This window comes from Hippoglossus hippoglossus, chromosome 1 (genome assembly GCF_009819705.1).
Source record: "Hippoglossus hippoglossus isolate fHipHip1 chromosome 1, fHipHip1.pri, whole genome shotgun sequence".
Classification (NCBI taxonomy): Eukaryota; Metazoa; Chordata; class Actinopteri; order Pleuronectiformes; family Pleuronectidae; genus Hippoglossus; species Hippoglossus hippoglossus.
In genome coordinates this window covers 12,235,519-12,261,137 of record NC_047151.1, presented here as the reverse complement: position 1 = coordinate 12,261,137, position 25,619 = coordinate 12,235,519, and the positions used below count along the sequence as shown (strand labels likewise).

At 40.3% G+C, this 25,619-nt stretch overlaps 3 protein-coding genes across 7 annotated transcripts in view; 1 reads left to right on the top strand and 2 right to left on the bottom strand.

Annotated features, from left to right (window-relative positions):
• Positions 1-519, bottom strand: part of LOC117765975 (complement C1q-like protein 2) — a 1,606-nt gene extending 1,087 nt beyond the window's left edge. Inside the window, exons 1-2 of one of the 2 annotated variants that reach the window (XM_034592653.1) lie at positions 400-502; positions 1-281 (exon numbers count right to left, since the gene is read on the bottom strand). The exon at positions 1-281 is cut by the window's left edge and continues 50 nt beyond it. In XM_034592653.1, the coding sequence (XP_034448544.1) occupies positions 1-65 (65 nt within the window). In that variant the 5' untranslated portion in view covers positions 66-281; positions 400-502. The other variant, XM_034592645.1, reaches the window with a different exon arrangement.
• prkcaa (protein kinase C, alpha, a) overlaps positions 1-24,550 on the top strand; it is a 133,726-nt gene extending 109,176 nt beyond the window's left edge. For 3 of the 4 annotated variants that reach the window (XM_034592553.1, XM_034592562.1, XM_034592576.1), the window contains 4 exons: positions 5,441-5,521; positions 7,540-7,647; positions 13,131-13,271; positions 21,931-24,550. In XM_034592553.1, the coding sequence (XP_034448444.1) occupies positions 5,441-5,521; positions 7,540-7,647; positions 13,131-13,271; positions 21,931-22,095 (495 nt within the window). In that variant the 3' untranslated portion in view covers positions 22,096-24,550. The remainder of the gene's footprint in view (positions 1-5,440; positions 5,522-7,539; positions 7,648-13,130; positions 13,272-21,930) is intronic. The other variant, XM_034592569.1, reaches the window with a different exon arrangement.
• On the bottom strand, positions 1,102-2,967 carry LOC117765969. The gene is made up of 7 exons (XM_034592632.1): positions 2,584-2,967; positions 2,408-2,479; positions 2,097-2,180; positions 1,891-1,968; positions 1,686-1,769; positions 1,515-1,598; positions 1,102-1,413 (listed from the first exon to the last, which is right to left on the bottom strand). The coding sequence occupies exons 1-7, from the start codon at positions 2,783-2,785 to the stop codon at positions 1,280-1,282; spliced, it is 738 nt and encodes a 245-aa protein (XP_034448523.1). The 5' UTR covers positions 2,786-2,967; the 3' UTR covers positions 1,102-1,279.
• Positions 24,551-25,619: the final 1,069 nt, after the last annotated feature.

Sequence of the window (25,619 nt, the reverse complement as noted above, 5' to 3'; positions counted from 1 at the left end):
ACCTTATTCTCCAGCTCCTCTTGCACAGTTTGACTTGCCTCCAGTTTGGCCTTCAGCTCTGTCATGAATACATATTAATCACAATGAAAATCCCTCTGAGCTCAGCTACATGACAAACAAACAAAAAGAAACATGTCCAATACACAGTTTAAACACAGTCTGAATGACATGCTTGCCCTGATCAGCTGCTTTAAGCGCCTCCATCTCAGCCTCTGTCTTTTCCAGCTTTGTGTTCATCTCTTGGCCTAAAATCTCTGCAGCATTAAGTCTAGCATCTAACTCTGTGGGATAAGTGGAAGAAATGGAAAACTATGAATTTGGCGACTTTGTAAAAGATATTACTTTACATTTATAGTAAAATCACTGCATAGAGTCACCATCGAATATCTATATTGTGACCTTTATTTATTCTCTCCAGTGCCTCCACTTTAGTTTCAGTGACTCCAAGGCGTGTGTTCATTTCCGTAGCCAGGCCCTCGCTGGCTTCTAATCTGGACTCAAACTCTAGTGGAAAATAAAATACAAAGGTTATCCATGAATTCAGTCATTAAATTTCATCATACAGTCGTGTTTCAATCACCTTAAAAACCTCCCTCCTGGTTTATTTGTACAGCACATTTTAACAACAAGGCAAGTGCTTTACATGAAATAGAAAAGACCTCATGGCAAATTGTAAAAGCAACATAAGACATTACAAAAGAAGAAGCATTTAAAAAAGAAATTAAAAGTTAAAAAGGAGTAAAATGCAGAATAGAAAATAAGTAAATAGAATAATAAATAAAAGAGTGAAAATAACAGAGCGGTGTTAGAAATGAGTAATTGTAGGAATTGGTTAAAGGCAGTGGCAAACAGGAACGTTTCCAGCATTGATTTAAAAGAGCTAAGAGCTGCAGCAGACCTGCAGTTCTCTGGGAGCTGGGGGAGATTTGGAAAATAAACACAATATGATATGTAATGAATATGAATGAAGGAAATGATAATATTAGATGAGTGCAGTTAAGTTAATGGTTAGATTAGAGAAAATAGTTCCCAGGATTTTATAAGATGTGATATGATGTTTTGGGGGAATGTCAGGGAGTATTAGGTGAATTTTTTCATCTTTTCAATCCCTTTGTCACAAACAGTTTTAACAAAGCAGTGGATTAAAATTGTGGTTTGAAATGCTCTAACCTAACAAACCATCAAGCTCATGGAAAATTCATAGAAATTCCCAGTAGATAACACAGCAAATTAGAAAGTTTACATATGAATATTTTATACTCCAACTAAAGAAGAATTTCTACCAAGTGTTGGGCCATCTTTGTTTACCTTGATCAACAGTCTTCAGCCCCTTCACCTCGGTCTCTGTGATTCCCAGCCGGGCGGCCCACTCCCCCTCCAGACTCTCACTGCTCTCCAGTCTGGACTCAAACTCTAGGAGATAAATCTGGATTTCAGCCATGGTCTTGAGGCTTCTGATAAATCGATCACTGATAAACTTGCTAATGCAGCAATCTCTTCATGTGTTAATGCACCTTTAATTTCCATCTGTAACTGTGCCACTAGGGCTCTTTGTGTCTCTGCCTCAACATCAGCAGTGTTCAGTCTGGCCTCCAGATCTGCTCATTTCATTCAGGAGAAAAATAACACAAATAACACCATCTCATTTTTCTTTATTAGAAACACCAAAAAAATCCATAATTTACCTTGATCAGCCGCCTGCAGAGCCTTCACTACTGCATCTGCATCTCCTAGTTTATTTGTCAGCTCTGTCAGTCTGGTGTTCAGCTCTATTTGTTAAAAATGAGGTCGTAAATACTTAATGACTTCAAGTATTCAGTTTAATACATATCCTGAGGTGAGATTAGTCACTTTACTGGACACTAATAGTAAACAGGTTTGTTGCATTACCTCTACTGTCCTTTTGGAGTTTGTCCACTTGTTTTCTTTGCCCGTCTAAATTATAGGCGTTCAGTCTGGCTTCCAGCTCTGCTTGTTGAGAATGAGAAGAAGAAGATAATAATAATAGCAAACAAAGAAGTAAAACATATGCGGATTCATAGAAAAATCACTTCTGATTGTATTATTTTTTATATATGTATGTAAATGTACATTACCTGTGTACTGCCGCACAACTTGCTCTACCCGCTTCCTCTGCTCCTCCTCCTGCATCTCACTGATTCTCAGCCTGGTCTCATGGTCTTTTGTTCATTATGGAAATGAAGTAATAAACAAATATACACACGTCACTAGGTAGTAATAAACACCTCTCCAAAAATTCAGGATTCAGACTCTAAATGAATGACTATCACTATAAATTATTGTATTATTGATAATCAGATGAAAGATGACATAGTTATTGTACATGTTCAAGATACATGATACGTGATTGTTAATGTTTTTTAATTTAAATTCTATCCAAATGTACCTGTGAATCCTTTCTTCAGTGCATCCAACTGGCTCCAGATTTTGTCCAACAGGCTGTCATCACCTGTCTTTTCTGTACAGTAAATTACACCAACAATATGCAGTGTGAGGGAAGGTGAGATGTTCAATCCCATTAAATAGGAGGCAGCAGGAAATGCTACATCCTCCTGCACATACCCTGCACTTTCTGAAGTTGCACCAGTTGTTCTTTGGTCTGTCGCAGCTCATTTCTCTGATCGTCCAGCATAGCCTTCATTTCTCTTAGCAGAGCGAAGGTGTCTGCCTCTTCTTGACTACCTGTGGTGGCAGTGAACCTCTGCCCCAGGACGGTAGCCTCAGACAGGCAGCAGCCGAGCAGGACAAGAAAAACAACCCACATCCTTGTGGTCTGTGGAGCTGTGACGCCTGCCGGGGTCTGCAGGAGCCACTTTTAAGTATCATGAGGCTGTGTGACAGGTTATGCAAGGTCTGCATGTTGTTTGCATGTAGTTGACCATCTGAAGTTCAAGAAACATGTCCACCAGGGTCAAGGACAGTGGCTAGAAAGATAAGGTTTTAAATACTAGAAAGCTGTGGAGAAGTATTGACATGACTGCCCTGTAAATGTCATCTTCAAAAATGCAGATTGCAGTTCTTAGCTATTCAGTTTTAAACGTTTCACCCCCAAATAATACTTTAGCTATGTACATTTACTTTGTTACTGTACTGTATTTTACTTTAATAGATTTTTCTTCAGGTACTTTTACTCCACTGAATATATCATCCAATCTCTGCACTTCATATTCTTCCACATTTTCAGAAAGGGTTGTGTTACATGATCAAATTGTTGTATTGTTCATAATTTTTTAAGTAATCAGTAACAAGAGGGAATTGGTCCACTGATCCAATCAGAGCGGACAGGTAACATTAGACTCCGCCTCCTGCAGCAGCACCATCACTGGTGCAGAAGAAACGCATAAATTGATTCAGCCATGAATATATATTACAATGGAAGTGTTTGTATTATTTCTTTCATTGAACAGAATATACAGTAGGTACAGTTGTTGTGGTAGATCATTGCATTAGGAGATACTTTCAGCAAGTACTTTTAATACTTATATATGAGTATATGTATATTTAAAAGCAACTACATGCTTACTTTATTTTTGAAAAACTATTAATTTGCTTGTTACTAATTGAGGTATTTTTTTTTTAAATGTCGCAATATTTTTATTTTATTTTTCGACTATAAATACCAATTTAACCCTGAATGGGATTGTAAGGATTTGTATAAGTTATATGTATTCAGCTTTTTCCAGAGTTCCAGCTACATAGCCTGTGACATTAAATATGTGCTATATAAATCCTTTGTGCTCCTTTGAGTGACATTAAGAGTGTACATGCTCGCAAGTTTGTGCACATGCTTGCCTTTGAGTGTTAACGCGTGAGTGTAGTGTGTAACCAGCCGGCTCCCATCAGCCCTCAGGACGGCATCATGACAGCGCAGTGCAGAGCTGGAGGTGTGTTTGTGCCACTGTTGTGTGTTTTCAGTGCGTATGTGGAATCCCATTGGTTGGGCTCCAAGCTGCAAAGGTTGTAGGGTGATACAGTTCAAATCTGCATTCACACACGTATGTAGTCATAACTAGAATGTTGCCTGTGTATGCGTTTGTGTGTGCGCATGATCTAAACATATGTGCGTGTTTGCTGTATGTGAACTTAGACTGTATGTGTGCAGTGCACATGACTGAGAAATGGAGTCTTCAGCGTGGCCTCGGCCAGTGTCAGATGATCCCACAGGAAATCATTGAGACAATGTTTGTTGTGATGTGGCACAAGACAGATACAATTAAACTGATTCTTCATAGTTGAAACAGGCTTCATGGGAAATCCACTGGAGATTCATCCACTCATTCTTTGTCTGTTTCTCTTTTGTCTTTTTTATGCATCATTTTAGTTGGAGATAAAAGACGACATTCCTGCTATTAAATTGCCCCAAATATCACAAAAAATCAGGGCTCTTATATGAAAAATACCATTAAGGAAGTTTAGTTGACTGTCTCATCTTGTAATAGACATTTCTAATTAGATATTAAAAGACAGTATTAGGATGTATGACCTATCCTGAAACCATTTCACCCAGATCAATAATCATTCTGCAAAAGTCAAAAATGAACCATAACCATTTTAATCACGATGAATGAATCAGAAGCTCAGCAGCAGCATTAGGACAGAAGGATTTTAACAAAATGTGAATGTCAAGATGGCCTGTCCTAAAGTGCAAGCAAGTAACTGCAGCCAGATCTTTCTATGAGCTGGTTTTTGTAGCTCCGATGAGCTGGTGTCTCACAAATGGTTAAACTCTTCTCTGTGTTTTGTTGTCTGCTTTTGCACCCACGCACCGAAAGCTGGCTTCCTGTCAGAAGTTGTGAGCTTCGCCTGGTCTTTGCTCAGCTGTGGCAAGTGTGTTGTTGCAGGTGTTTTGAAAATGGAGGCGATTCAGGGGTCACAGCTGTGGCCGCAACTTTGCTTGACACGTTTCTTTGTCTGAATCAAATCACTGTATGAAGAGATGTCTGTGTGCTTTTTAAAGCATTAATCAGGATTGTCAATGCTGCTGTTAAGCTTCATATATTTGTGTTTGTTGCATTTTAAGGCTTAAAGGTTTTTCTTGCTTGCTTACTTAAACTTAAAATTTTGAAACTTCACTGCATCAATCACTCTGACAGAAGGATTGATGGTTTAATTATATATACACTTGAAGATATTTGATCAGAAATGATGAAATATCAATTGATGCATTCTTCATTTCTCGTAAATTTGAACATCTCAAATCAGAGTCACAGCTCCAATGACAAATGTTCATATCGTACTTTTTGGGGAGGATTGGATTTTGGTTGAGTTTCCAAATTTCCTCACCAGTAAAGAAAATCAGTCAGAAAATGATTCCTCCTCCACTTGTCTGCAGATTGTTTATTGCCAGTTTTTTTTTCAGATGCAGAATTATTTATTTTAGGTGAATTTCTGATCTTATTTATTCTTACTTCCCACACAGATCATCGCATATCAGCCGTATGGACGCTCTGTAGACTGGTGGGCATACGGAGTGCTGCTCTACGAAATGCTTGCAGGACAGGTGAGTGATGTATAAGCACACACACACACACACACACACACACACACACACACACACACACACACACACACACACACACACACACACACACACTCTATTACTCAATTATATAATACATTCCATTACCCATTACCCATCACCCTAACCATAGCAAGTAAATGCCTTATCCTAACTGTAAACCCAATGTCCTCACTCTGTATGGTCTATAGCTCAAACTGGTACCCTAACCTTAACTGTCACTAAATACGTACCCTAATTAAACCCCCAAATTGTCTCTAACCCTATCACCAAATATTAACCCTCAAACAGTTGTGTCAAGACATAATCTGACCCATCACAGATTATGTTACACACTGTGTACAGTCAAACAGGGTCAAAGTTTACAACAACTCACATATATTCTGAGAATGGAGGGTAGAAAGTGTGTATATGTGTCAATATTTATTATGAGAGCTGGTGGGAAGGTCTTGAGGAAACACCACCTGAGTACATGTGGGAATAAAGTGGGTGTGAGCAATCTGTGAACAACCATGCTTCTGTGTGAAGCTGTCGCATAACCGGTGGCGAGCAATTACATAAGAAGCACCGCACTGTGTGTGTGTGTGTGTGTGTGTGTGTGTGTGTGTGTGTGTGTGTGTGTGTGTGTGTGTGTGAGACTGAGTGTGACTTGTAATTTAAGTATTAACAGTTAAAGACATATGTAAAAGTTGGATTCAGGGTTTTAAACAGAAGCAGCTGACTAACCAACAATGGAGCTGCCTACATGGAGCAGATAAAACATTTTCATACTTTGCATTAAACAATTCCCTTTTGTCTTGCCACTGAGAGGCCCACTCACAGTTTGTTTGTTGTCGTGATGACATGGTGTTCTGCCAGTGGACATGAGTCATCATTATGGACAGTATTCAAGGGGACATACCAATAATCCGCTGGCTGCTAAAGAAGTGACTCTTTTGGAATTAAACATTCCCTCTGAAGAGAAGGATTGCGTTTCCCTGCAGCTGAATACAAACTCTTATGTATCAGTTTGCTTTTTATGACTGTTGCATCTGCAGTCTGTGCTAAACTGCTTTTCAGCACCAACCTCAAAACAAATAAATCCACACTTTAGTGGAATTTATACTTAAAAACATAATCATGACAAAACAAACTGCAATTGCTTTAATGCAAATACCATGCAAATAGTTAAAATGTTCATCCCACCCAATGTTTGTTCACAGATGTTTAATAAATTCACATTTTAATTTAGGATATCGTTTCTAAACCTTCATGACAAAGACATGTAATTGACACTCGATATTTTACATTTTAACCATAACTTTATTATAAATAACTCTAAATAAAGAGAAACATGAATACAACCAAATATGCAGAACTTGAATACAAAATAAACATTTTTTAATGTGAAATGACAACATAAATGCACATCTCTTGTCTATGTATTGTTTATTCTGTAAAATAAAAGTGTTCATATTGTCTCATATCTGCAAACACCCATAAGCCTCTTCTGTTCATAGAAACAGATTTTTATTGGCCGACTCGCTCAGGGTTTTTTTTATGGGTGTGTTTTTCAATTCCAAATGAACTTAGAGAAAGTGTCAGCTGTTAAACAATTAACAGAAGTTTGAACCTATTTAGATGTTCCCCTCATCTGTCCGTCCATGTGGAATAAAGGGGGCATGACACAGATTGACGATCTCTGGCTCAAGGGGCCAATAGGGTGGAAATGACAAATAATTCATTCTGTGGAGTGTCATAACAGCCACATTATGTTTACTGATGATAACCACCCAGTGAGGAGGGAGCAGCTTGGTCCTCCACTGCCCTGTGAAACTTATTCTCACAAATGCTCCTTTTTCATATCTTTGTTGTTCTCAGCTGTTCTTCATCTTTTCACCATGTGTATCATATTTGTGTGTTTGTAATGAACTGCTGCTAAATGGTGACACTACTTTTCACTGTGTGATAATGGACGCAACACAAACACTCTTGATATTGTGTCCTTTCCCCTCCCCTAGCCTCCATTTGATGGCGAGGATGAGGATGAGTTGTTCCAGTCTATAATGGAGCACAACGTGTCGTACCCCAAGTCCCTGTCCAAAGAGGCTGTCTCCATCTGCAAAGGGGTGAGTGGATGATGTCATTCTCAATCAGTATTTGTGGTCATGCAAAACTCAGGAACATAAATATATGTCAATCGATTCAGTTTTCATAAACACTTTGTACCTGCTGGTAGTGGTTTTGGATTTCAGAAAAATGCACGTACACAGTCTGATATGAAACCTGCCTCCTCGGTCTATTCTCCTGTTTAACTCCTGTTTTCTTTGCAAGCTTTTTCCCACCTGAGTTGAAAATCCTTTAAATCAGCATTTGAAACTCTGTGTCTTTCACGCTCTTCACTGAAGCCCAGATAACACAACTTCTCATCAGAGGGCTACAAGCCCTTCCCGCTACTTCAGTTTTAGGGAGGGCTGCGTCACATGCTGCAGGAAGGCTTTTCTTAGCTTCCCGCTGTCAGATGTCGGATACGAGAAGTCTGGCACAATTTTCTGTAAGAACAAAGTGTGGACATTTTTTGAATAGTGTCTGGAAACGATTGGAACTGGAAACATTTCCACTCACGCATAATTAAAAGCCTGAAGGGAAACCTATTAGCTCTTCCAAAACTCTCCTCACAAGCACGACAGCTTGGTGCTTTAAAGGTTTATCCCAAATTCCTAGTTTTGTATTTTTAAAAACTTTTTTGGAGGATAAATTAACAGATAAAAACTATATCTTAGTAGATATATGGTATTTTGACCAGTAAAACTGTAAAGGACAACTGCTTATGTTCTTTCGGAGGTGAAAAAGCAGTTCTGTAATTTGTTTTAGCAACTGACCACCAGAATATATTACAGAAAACAGTCTTTGACATTGACTATGTGCTCGTGTTGTAGGGAAGTTACAGAAAACTCGTCCATATTACACTGGCTTTATGTAAAAAGAGGACAGTTAACTTCAACAAGTCCTTTTGGACCATGTGGGCCAGTTGCCTTTTTACTAATAAATTATTTACATTTAGCTTGGGAGCAGAAAACACAAAGTTACAATAACACCTAAGGGTATATCAGGGCCTATTTAGCATTTTGAATAGATAGAAGTATTTATTATAAATTCTTATAGAATTTGGTCCTCACTTTCCACTGCGTTTTTAAAAAAAAACGCTCTTGCTAACATGACAATATCGATATTCCAGTATTATAGCAGTTGTGCTTCCATTGACTGCACATTTAACCTCTGCTTGTTTGACCTTCATTGACACTTGACATGTACCACTCAGAGGGCAGAAAGAAACATTGGTTAACATGCTCATCCTCTGGGGAGCTGATGTACATTAAATATGAAGGAATATTGGCACTGACAACAAGAGGGTGACCTTTGGATGATTTAGTCAATAAATGATGCAAGTTATTTTAGACACATTTGTCAAATTGTTCACTTCAGTTGCAACAGGACTGCTGGTTCAATTCCCATGCTTTTTGCTTTTGGACCCTTGAAGATAAGACCTTAAATAAAGAAATGTAGAGACTGACTATATAAAGCAGGTTTACACTGTTATACTTGGAAGAAACAGCACACATGTTTGTGTGTGTATATATATAAGGAAGTTCATAGCAAAAGTAGCAGTTTTATTTCTGTCCAGAGGCAGCGCAGAGTCAATGAGCTGTGAAATAATTCACTTTGTCTCCCTGTCCCTTCCTCAACTTGTTTTCTCTACGTGCCCCTGCTTCCTTTCCTCTTGACTTCTCTTAGCTGTGTGTGTTTGTGTGTTTATGTGTGTGTGCGCCTGTGTGCCTGTGTGTTTTCCTTGGTCTGAGCCGAAGTCCTTGTCTCAACCCATGTTAGGCATAACTCCAGCACTTCCCCTTAATGGATACATAGTGCTTGTCAGTAGCCTGACCCACAAATGAGAGAAGAGAGAGAGAGAGAAGAAAAAAGAAAACAAGAGATAGAATAGTTAGAGGGAGATAGAAACAGGAGGAAAATAATAGAGCGAGGAATGTATCTTGAAATATGATGCTAATACAGAGAAGGACGATAACGGAGGAAAACAAACAGTAAAAAGGAGAAAAACTATATATAATTGCTGTAATAGCAAGTGGACTTTTATTGTGTAATACCTGAAACTGTTCCTATAGAGTCTCTTTTCTAAGTCGGCCCATATATCCTGTAGAGTTCATTATATTTCAAATAGGTCACAGATCTAGCTACACATTCATCTCAGTAATGGGATGTTACCAAGGGATCATCCATTTTAATGTTGTTGTAGTTCATAATGAGAACTGGGGAAAAAAATGAACTTGAGGCAGATTTGCATAAAAAGCTTTTTTCTCGGGATGCACCCTCGGTTTATCCGTGAGTATTGAAATAAAGAAAAGATTAAAGCAAACAGGTACATGTCCTGTTTGATGTCTTCATCTATCCCAATTGAGTCATAGGTTTTTAGTTTTATTGTCCCAAAAGAAGGTACAAATTTAGCCTTTTTATCTTTTGCTTCAAGATATGTGTGTTTTACAACTCTGTGGTGAACTCAACCCACAGTTGTATGTGGCCTGACTCCCCACTGACTTAAATCTCTTTTACAACAAAATTAGTGGGTATACACAGGTTTTTTCAAACACAGGTAAATCTGCTAAAAAGGGCAATTGACTCCTTTCACATTGTCAGCAGAGGAGTTTGCCTTTGTGTGTCTTGTTTGACATCACAAATGCACCGGAAAACTCACCGTCTTTCCACCGTTGCATCTTTCACGATATGAGGAAAGAATCGCTGTTGCATTTTCTTCCCAAGCAGTAAAAAAAAACAATAATACAATACCGGAAAAGGTGCAACGTCAAAATAAAGTGGTAGAAGAAGAAGAAATAAGCACTTTCACCCGGGTGTCGAATTTCCGAACTACCTAAAATGACAGAAACTATCTTTGAGAACATTTTTTTGAGGAGTAATTTGGATTTTTAGCTTGGTCTCTGTCCCATCCTTTAACATGGAGGAGGCAGGGTTGGAACTATACTGCAGCCAGCAGGTTGTTGGTGGTTTGGCCTCACTTTAGGCAAGCGGTCTTATTGTCCACACAATCTATGGTAGGCTGTTATGCCCCCAACTTGGTCTGAGAGTAGGGGGAGTAACATTATACCAGATTAAAAGATGTCAGGAGTCAAGTAGTTCATATAAGGTTGTTTATTGCCAGCAACGGAAGCAAAGCGACTTCAGAGAGAGCCTAACCAAAATAACAAAGAAAGCTCATCCCTAACTAGAACCAGACATACTTCTGTCTAACAAAAAGAAAGGTACACAAACTGAACCTCCCTGGCAGCACTTAAACAGGAGAAAACTGTGTTGAAACAAAATGGCTACTCTCCCCTACAGCTTCCTGGCTAATGGTCTAACAAAGTATCACAAAACTAACAAGAACAGTTAAGGAATAACAAAAAGTTCAGTGGTACGAGCGGGCACACAGCTCAACAAGTACAGACACACAGCTCAACAAGTACAAATACACACAGGCAGTGGATTTAGCAAGACTGAGGGGGAGCTCCTCAGCTTTATACTCTCCAACTTGATTGGGGCTCCAGGTGTACAGAGGCACCGCCCACTGCAGAGGCGGAGCTGAGGATCTGGAGCTGACTGAGGCCTCGAAGCAACACACACACACACACAACAGCATCAGAAAAACATTTATATTCCTCAGGGGAATGTAACACAGGCACAGACAAACACAAACAGAAAAATCTAACGTACGTCATTATCCATCCCGCTGATGCAAAATAATTCAAGTGCACGATTTAAAAAAAAAAGAAAGAAAGAGAAGGACTTGATTGGGTTGACATGGTGACAGTCCAGCAGTCGGTCTCTTTCAGGACATTTGAAGGTGTGAGGTGAGTCACTTTAAAGGTGACAGCCTGTGTGTTTGCAGCAAGAGGCCTTCCCCCCCGTCAGTGACAGTCCTGCGAACAGACAGAAAGCTGCAAATGACTTTTTCTTCCTCCTGCACAACTGTGTGAATTACTCTGCCAGCTGGATTTACTCTGTTCGTTCAGATGTGCCCCAGCCCATTGCCTGCATGTCGAAGGGCTTTTATCAATAAACTGGCCTGTGTTGTAAAATCTGTGACAATCCAGCTGCACCAAAGTCCCCTAAATATCCCTGAAGAAGTGAGAAAAAATCCTGGATGTTGATCTTAAATGAGTCTTAAAACTGAAAGTGTGTAGTTCTGTCTTTAGTCAGAAGCTGTAGATAAATAATCAAATCAGCCTATCATTGATATGTCTACACTTCAGGAGAACAGTCAAGGTGACTGAGCAGCACATGAAAGATCCGGGATTTAAGTGGAGGCACAGCAGTCCTACGTGCTGCAGCGTGCGTCTGTGAATACATACTGTACGTGCATCTTCTCTCACTGTGGGCAAACCTCTCAGGAAGCCTATGAGCATTTAAACAAGCTCAGTCAAACAAAGCACAATTTCCATAAAAGACTCTGTGACATGAATAAGTCATTTGACCTTGGACCTTCAACACTGAAACTCACCGGGCTCTCTGTCCATCTCCAAATTACTCCTTTACCTTACTTAGCAATTCAATCTGCAAAAATCACTGCACTGAGGTAATGCAAAACATATGATTAATTAGTATAAGTAGTAACAATTCATATACACAGTTATAGTGGTAACGTCTCATCGTGGGTAGAAATTGCTTTAAGGCATTTAAAATAGTGAACAGGCAGTTCTCCAGTTCAACTGCAAGTGTAACAAACAAACTAACGTTTAACCTATTATTTGGATAATTGTTTCTGTCTTTGGTTTTTGCGTTTTTAACCAAGTGCAGGTTGTGTCCTCACATTGTCTGTGGTGCGACTGGAAGTGGCAGCAGTTCTGTAAAGGCAGAACAAGCAGAGGGAGAGTGGGGGGGGGAACAAATATGTCACTGTTTTTTGGACCCATCTGTTAATTTGTCATTTACTGACCTAGATAAGAGGCGGAGTCACATTAGGAAACACATCAGAGAAACAACACAGAAGTAGGAGGAAACAATGTGAGAGTTTTCCTGATGCATAGAAACTGATTACTTTTTAGAGATAAAACCAAACCCTAAACTGTTAAACTAGTTTACAAGATTCATGGCTCAAAAATCTAAACTTTAGGAGATCCTCCACGGGATTCACCGCAAGCGAGTGGGTGTGTTGATGACGTTTCTAACATGCAACAGCTGCAAAAATAGGAAAACGTGGTGCCATACACACAGAAGACACAGAGGGTGCAGCACCACCCCTCACCTGAATCCTCTGGAGATATCTGTGGTGTGAACCCGTCTGAGTAGAGAATCTCTTGTCGCGTTGTTCACGTGTGAAAGGCTCCGGAGAAAGTCTGGACCCAATTCTCCGGACATCCTCTGGAAGTCATGTCTGAAAACAACTTAGGAAACATGTGTTGTGTACTGTGTATAAATCAAAGTTTTCCTCCTTTCACTTACAGCAAAGAGTAAATGATCTTGGAAGTGGAATCATCTCTGTGATTCATCTATCGTCTCTTCGATGTAACTCCTTGACCCTGTTGTTTTTTCTTACTGTGAGCAGCTGATGACCAAGCACCCGTCCAAGCGTCTGGGCTGCAGCACTGAGGGAGAGCGGGACATCAGGGAACATGCCTTCTTCAGACGCATCGACTGGGAACGCCTCCAGAACCGAGAGATACAGCCGCCCTTCAAGCCCAAAGTGGTAAGTGAATAATCCTGCTCAGGGTCTAATTTAATCTTAACAGTCTAATTAAGTGTGACAATCACTTTAATTACCAAGGTTAAGATGATTGGTGGCGTCTCTCACATGGGTTTAGCCTTCATTAAAATAAGGCCACATTTCCCATCACGCTGTTTCTATCACAAAGACAATGTTGTTCCTCAGGGCTCTAATTCCATGTGGGGGCACAGTGCAAAGAGCACACTGAAGAAACATAGGAATGTTTACTCAACTGAACAGTATTTTGGCGACTTGTCATGAAATTAAGACAATACTAAAGTGTGTTTCCATTAACCTGCTTTTATGGGCATTTTAAAATTATATATTACAAGTGAAAATGTCCCCCCAAAAAACCCCAAATATAAAAAAAAAAAAATCACAACCCACCTGAAATTTAACTTGGACTAACATTGACTAAACCCACCACTCCACAAGCAAAATGAAATATACCAGTGATTTTTTATGTTTGTCATCTGGTTGTGCCTCTTTCTTCTGCAGAGGTTTAATGGCAGCCAAGTGGAGAATTAAGATCACCATCTATGTGCTACTAGTAGTGAATAGAAAGACATTCATTCTTATTTTCATTGAATTACAGCTTGACTTATTTATCAGTTAAATATATCGGTGTTTTAATCAGAAAAATGCAAATATATCTTTTTTAATTCAAGTTCTATATATTTGTTTTTTTTATTTTATTATTTATAATAGAAGTTATTTCTAATGAATTATGGATAAACTGTGAAATACGGTTCAAGATTTAAAAAAGACATCTTAGGAATCATTGCCAACTTTTTTTTTGTGTTTCCATCAGCTGATTTATTGCTATTGTAAAGGTTTTACTCCCCAATATTGGTATCGGCCCCAAGAAATCCAGTTGGTCTCTACTTTTGCAAATTTTCTGGAAATGTATTTAAAATTTGGACTTCATTTTAATGGAAGTCTGACATTTGGCAGCATTGCAAACATCTGCTGCCCCGAAACTACCTTAAGTGCAGCCTCATATTTGACTGCACTTTACTCCATGCACGCAGATACACAAAAGCAGCATCCTTTGTTCTTCCCCTTGCCTCCTTGCCATTCAATATCATCCGGGTTGTGCCATAAAGCAATCAACAGTTTTCCCTCAAACACAACACAACATTAAAAGCAGTTTAAATGTAGCTTCTGTCTGACAGTGGACCTGCGTGTCCACTCATGTGTCACATGCACATGCAAACACAGTACACATGAAGAAGACAAGTAAACAAATGCAACCTTCTGAAGTGGACACGTGTAAACAAACAAGAACAGATGGATGGGGTCATCGGTACAAGACAAATCTGTTATGGCAAGACATATTCTGCTGTGCATCTCCTCCCTCTGGGACTATTCGTTCTTGGCTGTTTGTTTGCCAACTTGTACCTCAGCCTTCAGTCAGATTTGTCAGAGCACACACACAAGCAGGGAAAGTCACTAGTTACAATTTATTGTAATGCACTATTTTTCTTTTTACCTGTAGCAACTGAAGTATTTTAGATACTAGATTACGATACCACAGGTGATGAACGTTTAAACAGGTTTCTCACAGCGTTTTGTGTTTCATATGTTGAATCGTCTTCAAATGAAACTAAGCAGGTGGTGCAGAAACAGACACCCTTTTCTACAACCTTTCATCCTGTAATGGGGGGATGCAGCCTATCACAGCACCGATGTGTTGAGAAGCAGAGGTCACCCAGAGCTATAGTCTATTACTGGCTTTACTACCAGGATGTGTTGTTGGCACTCCAGGGGAATTCACATGATAACTAGTAGAGATTTGTTTTGGAAACAACCCTTCCATATGTTTGTAGTTGTTGACATATGAAGGTGGTGACATTCAAAAGGCACTTGGCTGATGTAATGTGACTGCTGTCCCTTATAACATTCCCATAAAGAGTGTCTGACAGGGCCAGGGGTGGAATGTTAAGAAGAGAAGAGAAGGTTTCTGTGCGATTGGTGTTGTCGCATCTTTTTGTGGATTCCCTGAACATTTTTTTAATGTGGGCATAGGCTACATATGGCATGTGTTATGTGGACCATAAGTTATTTCAAAGCCATTCATCTTTATGTATAATTAATGTAACTTTCATTAATTATGAATGTTCCTTTGAATTTACACATGATCATCTAGAGCACAGACATACACACACTTTCTCCCTGTCTATATAAGATTCTGTCATACACACACACGCGTGTGCGTCCCTTACATATTCATTTTAAATAGTGTAGTTCTTCTTCTGTTTCAACCCTCAAGGGCTCCCGTTCCATTAATAAGGTGAATCCTGGCCTCTGTGTCCATGTAGTCTCCCGCTGAGTGGGCATGCTGGATACCCTGGAAATGTTGCGTGTGCTTTGTGTGTACATGTGACTAAACACATATGTGTGTGTGTGTGTGTGTGTGTGTGTGTGTGTGTGTGTGTGTGTGTGTGTGTGTGTGTGTGTGTGTGTGTGTGTGTGTGTGTGTGTGTTGGGGGGAGGTTAAAGAAAGTGAAGGTTACCAGAGAAAAGCAGGGGAGGAAGATTTCCTTTTATCTACTCCTCATCTTTGTGTCTAATTGCTGCGATCGATATCAGGGGAAAGCTTGTGTGTTTCTCACTGACATTTCTGGGATGCGGATGCATGCAAACATGCGTGTCCTTTGCACACTGCATGCTTGCAAGGCTCTGGTTGTATGGTGCAGATAAGGGTGAAAGGTGAGAGCGGTGGAAAGAGAGTAACAAAAGACCACTGAATGGCCCCGGTAACCACTGTAAGCCACTCTTCAATGATCCGTCATGTCCATCTCACTATGCCATGTAATACAGTGCTGTTTCTGAGTCCATCATTATACACCCCCCTCTCACCCCTCACCAGGTCTAACCCTGCCTCTCTAATCCCCCCCCCCTCCTCTTCCCTTTCTCCATATGCATCTATCCCCGCTCAATCTCACTTCATCCACCTGTGACAGCTGTGGAATTGCAATCAATACAGCGGCTGCACCCAGCTGAGAGATTCAAACCATCTGTATCTATTGGACCGGGGCTTCAGACAGCGAGGTCTGAGTTAGTGTTGATCCATATTAACGTGTTGGATTCTGTCCCCACGCGGCTGCCTACTGCAGGTGACACAAAGCATGGAATGCAAGGCTGGCCAGTGTTTGTATGAACTCAGGCTAATTTCTTGGGAGTAACAACACACTGGATACCCATATTTCAGAGCCACTTGTGGATGACCGATAGTCTTCATGGCTGACGGGACCAGGGAGGCAAAAAAAGTAGGTCAAATAGAGGGATGCTGTTTAAAAGTGAATGAAGGAGGGGTGGAGGCAGGGCCAGAAAAAAGAGTGGGAAGACTTAGTCACTGCACTGAAGTCTTGGAAAAGTGTCCAAGGAAGGGATACACAAATCCACAAACACACATACACATACACATACACATACACAGAGAGAGAGAGAGAGAGAGAGAGAGAGAGAGAGAAAATGATGGCAATATGCGTTGTGACTCATTGTAGCTGTAAGAAAATGAGAGTCACAGTCTGTTGCTGCTTGACTGAACATGTCTGCCTTTCCTCCTTTAGCTTACGGGACATAAGAGGAAGAGTTTTCAGTTTGTTTGAGTATTTATTTCTTTATTGACCTAACTTGGGGTCAAGAGATTGAGGGTTTTCTATCACATGTGTGATAAATGTGTATGAAGTCAAACTTAAAGAAATGTATTACTCTGAAAATAACGTCCTGAATGAAATTTGCATCCGTTTCGACATTGCAGCAGCTGATATATGTAAAAGTTGCGTAATAGTAAATGTGCCACTGATGCTCATGGAAGGTCCCGGTTAGATCTGTAGCTTTCTGCACCAATAACCAATGGGTTCAGCTCTGCTTTGTGATTTTGTCGCATTACGTATTCATGAAGTAAGGCAGTGAAAACGATAGGGGACACATTTCCCTACAGGGCCGCGGTTTCAAAGACCAGAAAAAGTCAACCCTGAATAAAACCTCTTTCTGTTAAATGTTCATAAAATAACACCTACAATAAGTTCAAATGACTCGAATCTGAGAATTCAACGAAACAAAAGCACCAAGGTTCAATTTGACGATGACAAAAATGGAGAGATTCCCATGCCAGGGGCTTCTGGGGGAGCGAGGTATAGAGAAAGAGGGAGAACGTCTTGGCACAACTCTTCATGGAGGCAGGCACTCATTTATCATCCTAAGTAGCGGAGTGTTCTTTTAATATGCTTGAGTGCAGAGGCGTGCACGTCTGTGTGTGTGCGGAGAGAGAGGCAGAGAGATTCAAGATGAGAGAAAGTAGGTCAAACACCCATGTAGGACGCTATGTCACTGTGTATGGAAGATGTATCAACAGCATAATAGCTGGGGTCTCACCCCATAAGGGTCGGCTGGATCACACGATGAGAAATAGCAGCTCCGTTCTTTTCTGAAAGGGCAAATTTGTGTCCCGAAAAAACAAAAAACATCACAAAAGGCAGTGAAGCAGATTTTCATAAGATCATAGTTCAGGACCTAATTTGTTCTCGCCGAGCTCATCTTCAGAGCTTGGTTTATCTTGTGGGAACAGCTCTTATGGAACCGTTTCGAGATGATTCAATGTCCCTAATTTGCGGCGTGAGGCTCATTCACACAAAATAAAGCTCCATGAGAAGTGAGGAGAGCCATGCTTAACGCTTCCACAAATCTAAAGCCTGGCATTGTCTCTGTTTAAATAAAAAAACATGGACCAGAATAGATGTTCAACACAATCATTTCAGCAGCTCAGGCTCTGTCCTGCACATTCTTTGGAGTATCCCTGAAGAGCCGAGGCCTGATGTCACAGGGTGTTTTTCTGATCTGGATACAGACACTTTGGTGCTGGCGATTGTCGGTGGAAGTTAGAGTGAAAAATAGTTGAGCGACAGATGGTCAGCGGTAGAAGAGAAGAAGACTGGTAGACAGAGAGAGACATAACGGTTGAAGGATCCTGGCAATTACCCATCAGGTATCTGGTGTGTGGGAAAGAGCGAGCCCATTCAGACGAGCGCACACGGAGCCACATCGGCTCCCCTGCCTTGAGGTGTGCGTCCTGCCCTCTATCCGCTCTGACAGGGAGGTAGTGGCTCGGAGCGAATGTCACCTGTCAGAGGCAGCACTCATGGGAGGACATTTGAAAAACACACACAAACAAACACACACCTTAGAAACATCTGTGTCTCAACGTGTTTGTGTTGCGCTGTGTTCAACTTGTATTAAATCACCTGACGTGTTCTGTGGGACCTCGACGATAAGAAATAAGGAGGAAGCAACAATAGAAATGTCTGTACCTTTTATATCATGATGTGTTTGCTTAACAAACACAGTTAGACGGGCCATTACGCACACTTAGGTTTAGACCTAAACATACACACACTTAGACAATGATGTCTCTGTCATTAGGAACTATCACCCACCTTCCATACAGCCGTCAGGGGCAATTTGGAGTTCAGTATCTTGCCCTAGGCGACTTTGGATTGCAGATAAGATGTGCAGGAGAGCAACCCACCAGCCTTCTGCTTAGTGGTCTGCTCTACCCCCTGAGCCACAGCCGCCCACTTGCCTGATCAAGGGCTCCCTACTTATTACGCATCTGCCCGACTCTCTCCTTTTCTTGTATTTGTGCTGTGGAGGTTTAGTGAATCCCACTGGGGTGTCAGTCACTTACTGTATAGTCTAAAAAGAGCAATCAAGCCCAATATGGTCTTTGTAATAGCTCTTATCCAGAAAAGGGAGGAATGCTTTGTGTCTGTCAACTGGGTTATTTAACAAAATGGGTGAAGCAGAAGTCAGAGGATGCCAAAAGGGCTTTGCTCATAGCAGTTGTACTTTTGAAAATGAAAAACTAGTAATTTAGAAATGTATATACTTGGCCTAACACTTGGAGATAAATGACACTTGTCCTGAAAAGCTCGCTCTAATATCCTGACATCAATCCTGCAAACAAACTCCTATAGCTTCAATTGTTAGGTTTTGAATTAAGGGGTTGGACTCTGAAGACAAAGTGGGTTGAAAGCAGGTGAGAATTTCTGACAAGACCAGTTTTTCGGCCAAACATTTAAGTACAGCTATTCAATTTTCTAACTTAATTAGAATGCATTTCATTTGTATCGTGCCAAAGCAAAAAAATGTATTGCATCAAGTCACTTTACATAGTTAGAGACCTTACAATTACAGTGAGCAGTGAGCTGGCAGCGTCATGGTGAAAGAAGCAGACCTCGTATAGCTGACACACCGCAGCAGGTTGTTGAGTCAATTAGATGATGAAGCTCAGATGAATTGGGAGGAAATCAGGAACAGGACATTAGTTTATCAAGGCATCTCTCTCATATGATCTAACTATCTAACAAGATGTTTTTTACTAAATCAACTAATCTCTCACCATTAAAACTAGAAACTAATTGATCTTCCAGTGTCGCCTTTATTTCTACTTTATAGGCAGTGTTTTAGTTTTCAATGTGCATTGATGTCACGTTATTCTGATGTAATGTTCGGTGAAATGTTGCCTCTGCAGTCACAACAACCCTTCCAGTCTAATGCACCGATGTTTATTTCTATGACAACAGTGCCAAAAGTGTAATGGTTGCCATCATGCTTCCTTTCTCTTCAAGCCCTGTGTGAGAGGCCGCCAGCATTTGGCTTCACAGCCTCAGTGATCCTCACTGCCAGCTGCAGAACAGCATCTCCTTAGGGAACGTGAATGCTTATCAAGTGCTGCAGCGGGTCCCGGAATGTGTGTGCATGACTGAATTTGGGTGCATGATCGTGTGCGATTGTGAATGCACGCATCCGTGTAGGTGAGCCCAGTGCGTAGGTGGACTAGCTGATGAGGATAGAGAGGGATAATGTGTGCATCCCTCTTTCTCACTCACTCCCTTTCTCAGGTTTTAATTATTCTTTGATGAGAATTCTACAATTTGATTTGGTTTAGTAAAAAGAAATGCAACCAACAAAGGAGACACGTCAAACAAAAGGACCAAGTCAGACAATAGGAACGACCTATTCAGTGTCTAAACGGTCTGAACAATGTGTGTTGTCAGAACATGAAGTACGTTTTCTTTTGTTTCACATGAACAAGTTCAGATGACAGGTGAGCATGGAGCCAAAAGTTTAGAGAACAGTGCTGGTGAAGTTAGAAAGGGCTGGATATATCATCATTTTCATCAGTTAGGACAAAGTAAATCATCTAGTTTTTCAGATCAATCCTCAAAGATATTATCACTCATAGTCATATAGCACCCATCTCCTAAACATGCTTAACATCTTAGCTTTATCTTTTCAGCTGCAAACGACCGGAAAGACTCAGTTATAACAAATAAAAACAAACAGGCATGATCTAATAATGTGATTGCTGCATTCACACAAAAAAAAATCAAAGCCTCTCTCTTCTGATGCTGCACAGGAGCTTTCATGTGCTTCATTTTCAGACCATGTGCAGCTCGTTGTTGACTGACCTGGTAACAATTACAAAGAACAACACAATACAAACTGAGCACAAGACGACATCTGTGTATTATAAACAGTTCTGCTTATTCAGGAACATCGTAAAAAGACACCTGCAACAATCACTATTTAAACTATACCTTCTAACATGTAACTTGTAATTTCATACATGTCAAGTATGATTTTTTTTTTCAGTGCAGCAATAAAAAGAGATGCACGCCCACATCCCTGAACATGCACATGACCTTCCTTTGCTGTGAACGTCTCTGAAGTGCTAACTCCTCCACCATGTGACATGATCCGTTTCTGTGTCTTTGATTTCATTTGATTATCTCCTCATCGCAGAAACATGAAAACACTTCTGATGCCTCGTGTTAAATGCTGACTGCTTGACTCCCTCCTTATGGACACACCAATTAACCCTTTTGTGACCTTCTTGCAACTCACTTCTTACCCAACGAATCATTTCATTCTCCTGGAAGTTAAGTAGATTTGACGGTTGGGGGGGGGGGGGAGAGGAGAGGAGATGCGTGCACATCATATCTGAGCCACGATGAAAGAGCTGCAGGTTATGAGATCAGTGCAAACACAGTATTTCTCATTGCAGAGGTCCTGACGCCATTTCCTTTCATGGAGTTAAACCTGGGCCTTGTTTGCAGGAAACTGCTTTGCACAGCTGTGACAATGTTGAGTTAGTATTCGGGAGGGTCCATTGGGATTCAGGTGAATGAAAGTTTTGGAGCATGTAATCGGATGTTGTCAGAGGGAAAAGTCTGGGATCAGGTGTGAAAGGTTGACGTGAGAGAACACAGATATGCTGTCTGTTGTACGTTTGTCCAGTTGTGAGATTTTTATTTTCTAAAATGAGTGGTGATGACCATGTGAGCAGCTGATGATGTTTGATGAGGACTATGATGATGTGTGTCCTGTGCTCTGCACTCATTGGTAAACATTTCCAAGAAGTCAAAAGTAGATTCTGCCGAATGTAATGGCGTCTCTTGTCTTCTCAGAATTGCTGTGTACTGACCTCCACAGAATTGCAGTGTGCACACTGATGCCAGCGCTCCACATTCTTCTTGTCTGTTCTGTGCAGCTGGTCTGCTTGCACTCTTCATATTAGGTAACAAACCTCACCTGTTAACATCTTCTCCTTCTCTGTGTCTCTTCTCTGCAGTGCGGCAAAGGAGCAGAGAACTTCGACAAGTTCTTCACACGCACTCAGACCCAGCTCACACCATCGGATGAGCTGGTCATCGCCAACATCGACCAGGCCGAGTTTTCAGGGTTCTCGTTCATCAACCCGCAGTTTGTAAATCCGATGCTCAACAGCAGTGATTGAGGAAGACGAGGGAAACATCCTGGAAGGATCTCCCTGCTCACTGCCAACCACTTAAACCAACCGCCAATCCAACATCTGACCACAACTTGATCAAGGCCCATTTTGTGTATTTGTTCTGTTCATAAACAGGAACTTAAGACATGCAAATTTGATCTGTACAAATATCTTTGCCAGTATAGTTTATATAGATTAGATGGTTTCTGGCCACTACAAGAAATGATTTCCTTTAGCTTCACGACTGAAATGTACTGTAGACCAGGTTGTCCTTCCTTAACCCTGCAGGTTACATTGAAGGTTTCCCACAACTGGAGCCACTGAGACAGAGGAATGTTCAGCTTTATTTGTCTATGCCAGTATATGATTCATTTAAGATATAATAGCATTTAAGACGTGGATAATTCTGTGCACAAATTCATCCTTACAAATCTCAAAAGATTATCATTATAATCTGCAGATCTAGTTAACGGTTACAGTTTGATTCTATGTGGTAATCATCACAATATACTGTAGATCTGACTGTATGTGATGAGTGGAAAAAGACACATATAATGCAGTGTAGTAGACGCTATAGCCAAATATGAAGGACAGCTGGTGCAGGAGTTGAAACAGCCCCTTGTGATTCAATGGTTTCCTGATTCAATGTTTACAGTTTTCTTCCCCTTTGATACATGGTGATGGTGTAAACATTTTTACTTTTAGCACAAGTTGATTCCCGCCAGTCTCATTTTTTAAGTGTGAGTAGCAATTCATCTAAAGACTGAAGGGTTATATTTAAATGATACGCAGCCTGTAATAGAAAAGCAAATATGTGAGACACACATTGAGTCGTCTTCAGTTTATCAAAATAATCATTGAGAATAATGATTCACTTATCTCTTTCCTAGCCCTCGCTGAGCTGCAGAGTTTACACTTACATTATCAATAGTTTTATGGACACTATGTGGACACACATGAATCAGTTTGGTCTGTGGGCAGTGGCGGTTTATACTATAGGAAATCAAAGCTAAAAAGTTTACAGTTTGTCATGTTTGACACTAGTGAGTGTTGCCCCTGTCCCTCTCTGCCCACGACTACAGAATCCTACGTATGATCATAAATGTGCGATGAAAACACTCCCGCACACTGTGTGACTTGCAGTGCTATAATTATTTGTGATATAAATATAAATATTATTCTCTTTATTAGAAACCATATGCCTCGTGAAGATCTAGCACCAAAATATCACAAGTATGTGCAAGTAAGATAGTGTGCGGGAGTTTTTGCAACAACGTTTTGTTCACTTTACTTTTTCACCTGCAATAGATGTGCAAATTATTTTCCTGTTTTAAATCAGAACTGTCTTAACAGAATCAGTACAAGACATTTTGATGAACAGTTATTATAATTTTGTTTTACAATATTACATCAACTAATATTAATGTGTATTAACCATGCAACGTGTTCTTGCATACAGTATCATGCCGTCAAGCGTAGATGAAACACATGAGTCAGGTTTCTTAGACACGGAAGTTGCAAATCAAAAAGTACTTTTGTCATTTTGTTGTCCTTAGAAAAAACTTTTCCCTCCTTATGTCGACATAAATCATTTAGTCTCATGTCGATTCGTTTTTAATCTCCTCACACATATTTTTCCATTAGATCAGATGAATATTTTAATGTGTCTAATATCAGTGTATAACTCCTTTGTAAATAATCATGAGTTATTTAAAAAAAGAGTATAAGAAGTTACAGTTTTTATACCAACACCTGAATGTGCTTTTATTACATTAATTAGACAAACCAATATTTGTATGTGTACCAAAAGATAATAATAACTAAACGACTGCGAAGGTAACACAGTGCAGATCCACCTTTGAACAACTGGATGTCTTAAATAAAATCCAGATTTAGCAAGTTGTAAAAATATCTGTTCTACTGGTGAATGCCAGATTTATCAGATTTTTTCTTTCTCCTTTTCCTTTTGATTTAATTAAATTGGATGATTTTTACTGCAGATTGTGTGTTAGTTGGATGCGTGTCTGGCTGTTGACTGTTCTTCTGTATCTGCATGCTGTTGGTAGGTATCATTCATGCACGTGATACGCTAAATGCTGCATGCTACGAAGTATGAAACCCCCAAAGAGTTCCAACCTTTAAACAATGCTCCACTCAAAGTCATCTGTTGTTGTCGTTTCGTCAGTCTTGAAGAATAGCTGCCGGCTTAAAATTGATGTTGATTGCAGTGTTTTCCAATGGTGAGGGCGTTTTGCTGTGGGGAAAAGTGTCAAAAGCTGTTTGCTCAGGTGGTCTAAACTACACTGCTTCCACCTCATGGCTCTTTACAAACCATGTTGTTTGTAGGTCTAATGAAACCTACAGGAAGACAGAGAGAATTATATAGTTCCACATTGGGTGAATTTAAAGTTGGCCATTAGACATCGCAGATAAATACTCTAATGCCGAGTTCACACCAAACGCAAAGCAAAGTGGAAATCTGCATTGAGAATGAAACTCACCGGTATCACATCCTGGCACCGACCCGAGCTAGCAGGTCATCAAACACAGTTCCTTGAGCTGTGTGTGCGCGCCTCTGTATGGTCTTGTTGATGCTCAAATAGACGCTGGCTCATCAGATGTTTCCACAAGAGGTACAACACAGAAACTGTACTGTGCTGTCACTTTAGCCAGACGTCCTCCTCTCCACTTTTCCAGAGAACAGGCAAACAGTTGGGGTTTGTGTTTACACGCGAGTAAAGCGGCAAGAAACCTCTCTTTGCGTTTGGTTTGAACTCACCACTAGAATGCTGATTTCAGTTTAGATTGTTAGTGAGTTTGAAACAACACAACTGATTGTAAAACCCTGAAAGTCAGAATTCTCAGGCGGTTGTGTGAGCTGTGTGTGTGAGCGAAAAGTGAACAACAACAGTGATTTTGCCAAATATAAAAATCCTGATTGCAGGTAGTAAAGAGAAAGCAGAAAAGACATATTAAATATTATGAATTTAAATAGATACTGATACTTTATTCTCCTGAAACCCAGTCGCTGGCTCTAGAGCAGTGCCCTTTACAAGCCTGATATATATAAATACAGTATGTGTCCTGGTTCCCTTTGCCTTTTAGGGCAGCGTAGAACAGTGAATCCAGATCCATAGTGAGTTGCAAGGCCAGTGGGACCAGTTGCTCTCCAGTGTCTCATGAATGGGGTTTTATGTTATATTCTTAATGTTGTGTTGTTGTCGATCTGTTAACGTTGCCATTTGTTTTGACTGTTTGTCATTTTTATTTCTCTAGATCCTGCTCCTGTAATTCAGGAATGTTTTAAAACTGATATATCACATTGGAAAACTCATATCTGACTGATGTAGATAGGAACTATTGAAACGTAGTGTTTTCTCCATGTGTTTTTCTTTCTAAGAGTCACGCTCTCCTGCCGTGTTTCCTGTCGTGTAAAAACCTTTTGCATGTGCCAAACCTGAAAAATGCCAGAACCCGACAATAGCAGCGTTGCACTAGCTGTAGTCACGTGGATGACTCTTTGTGAGAGC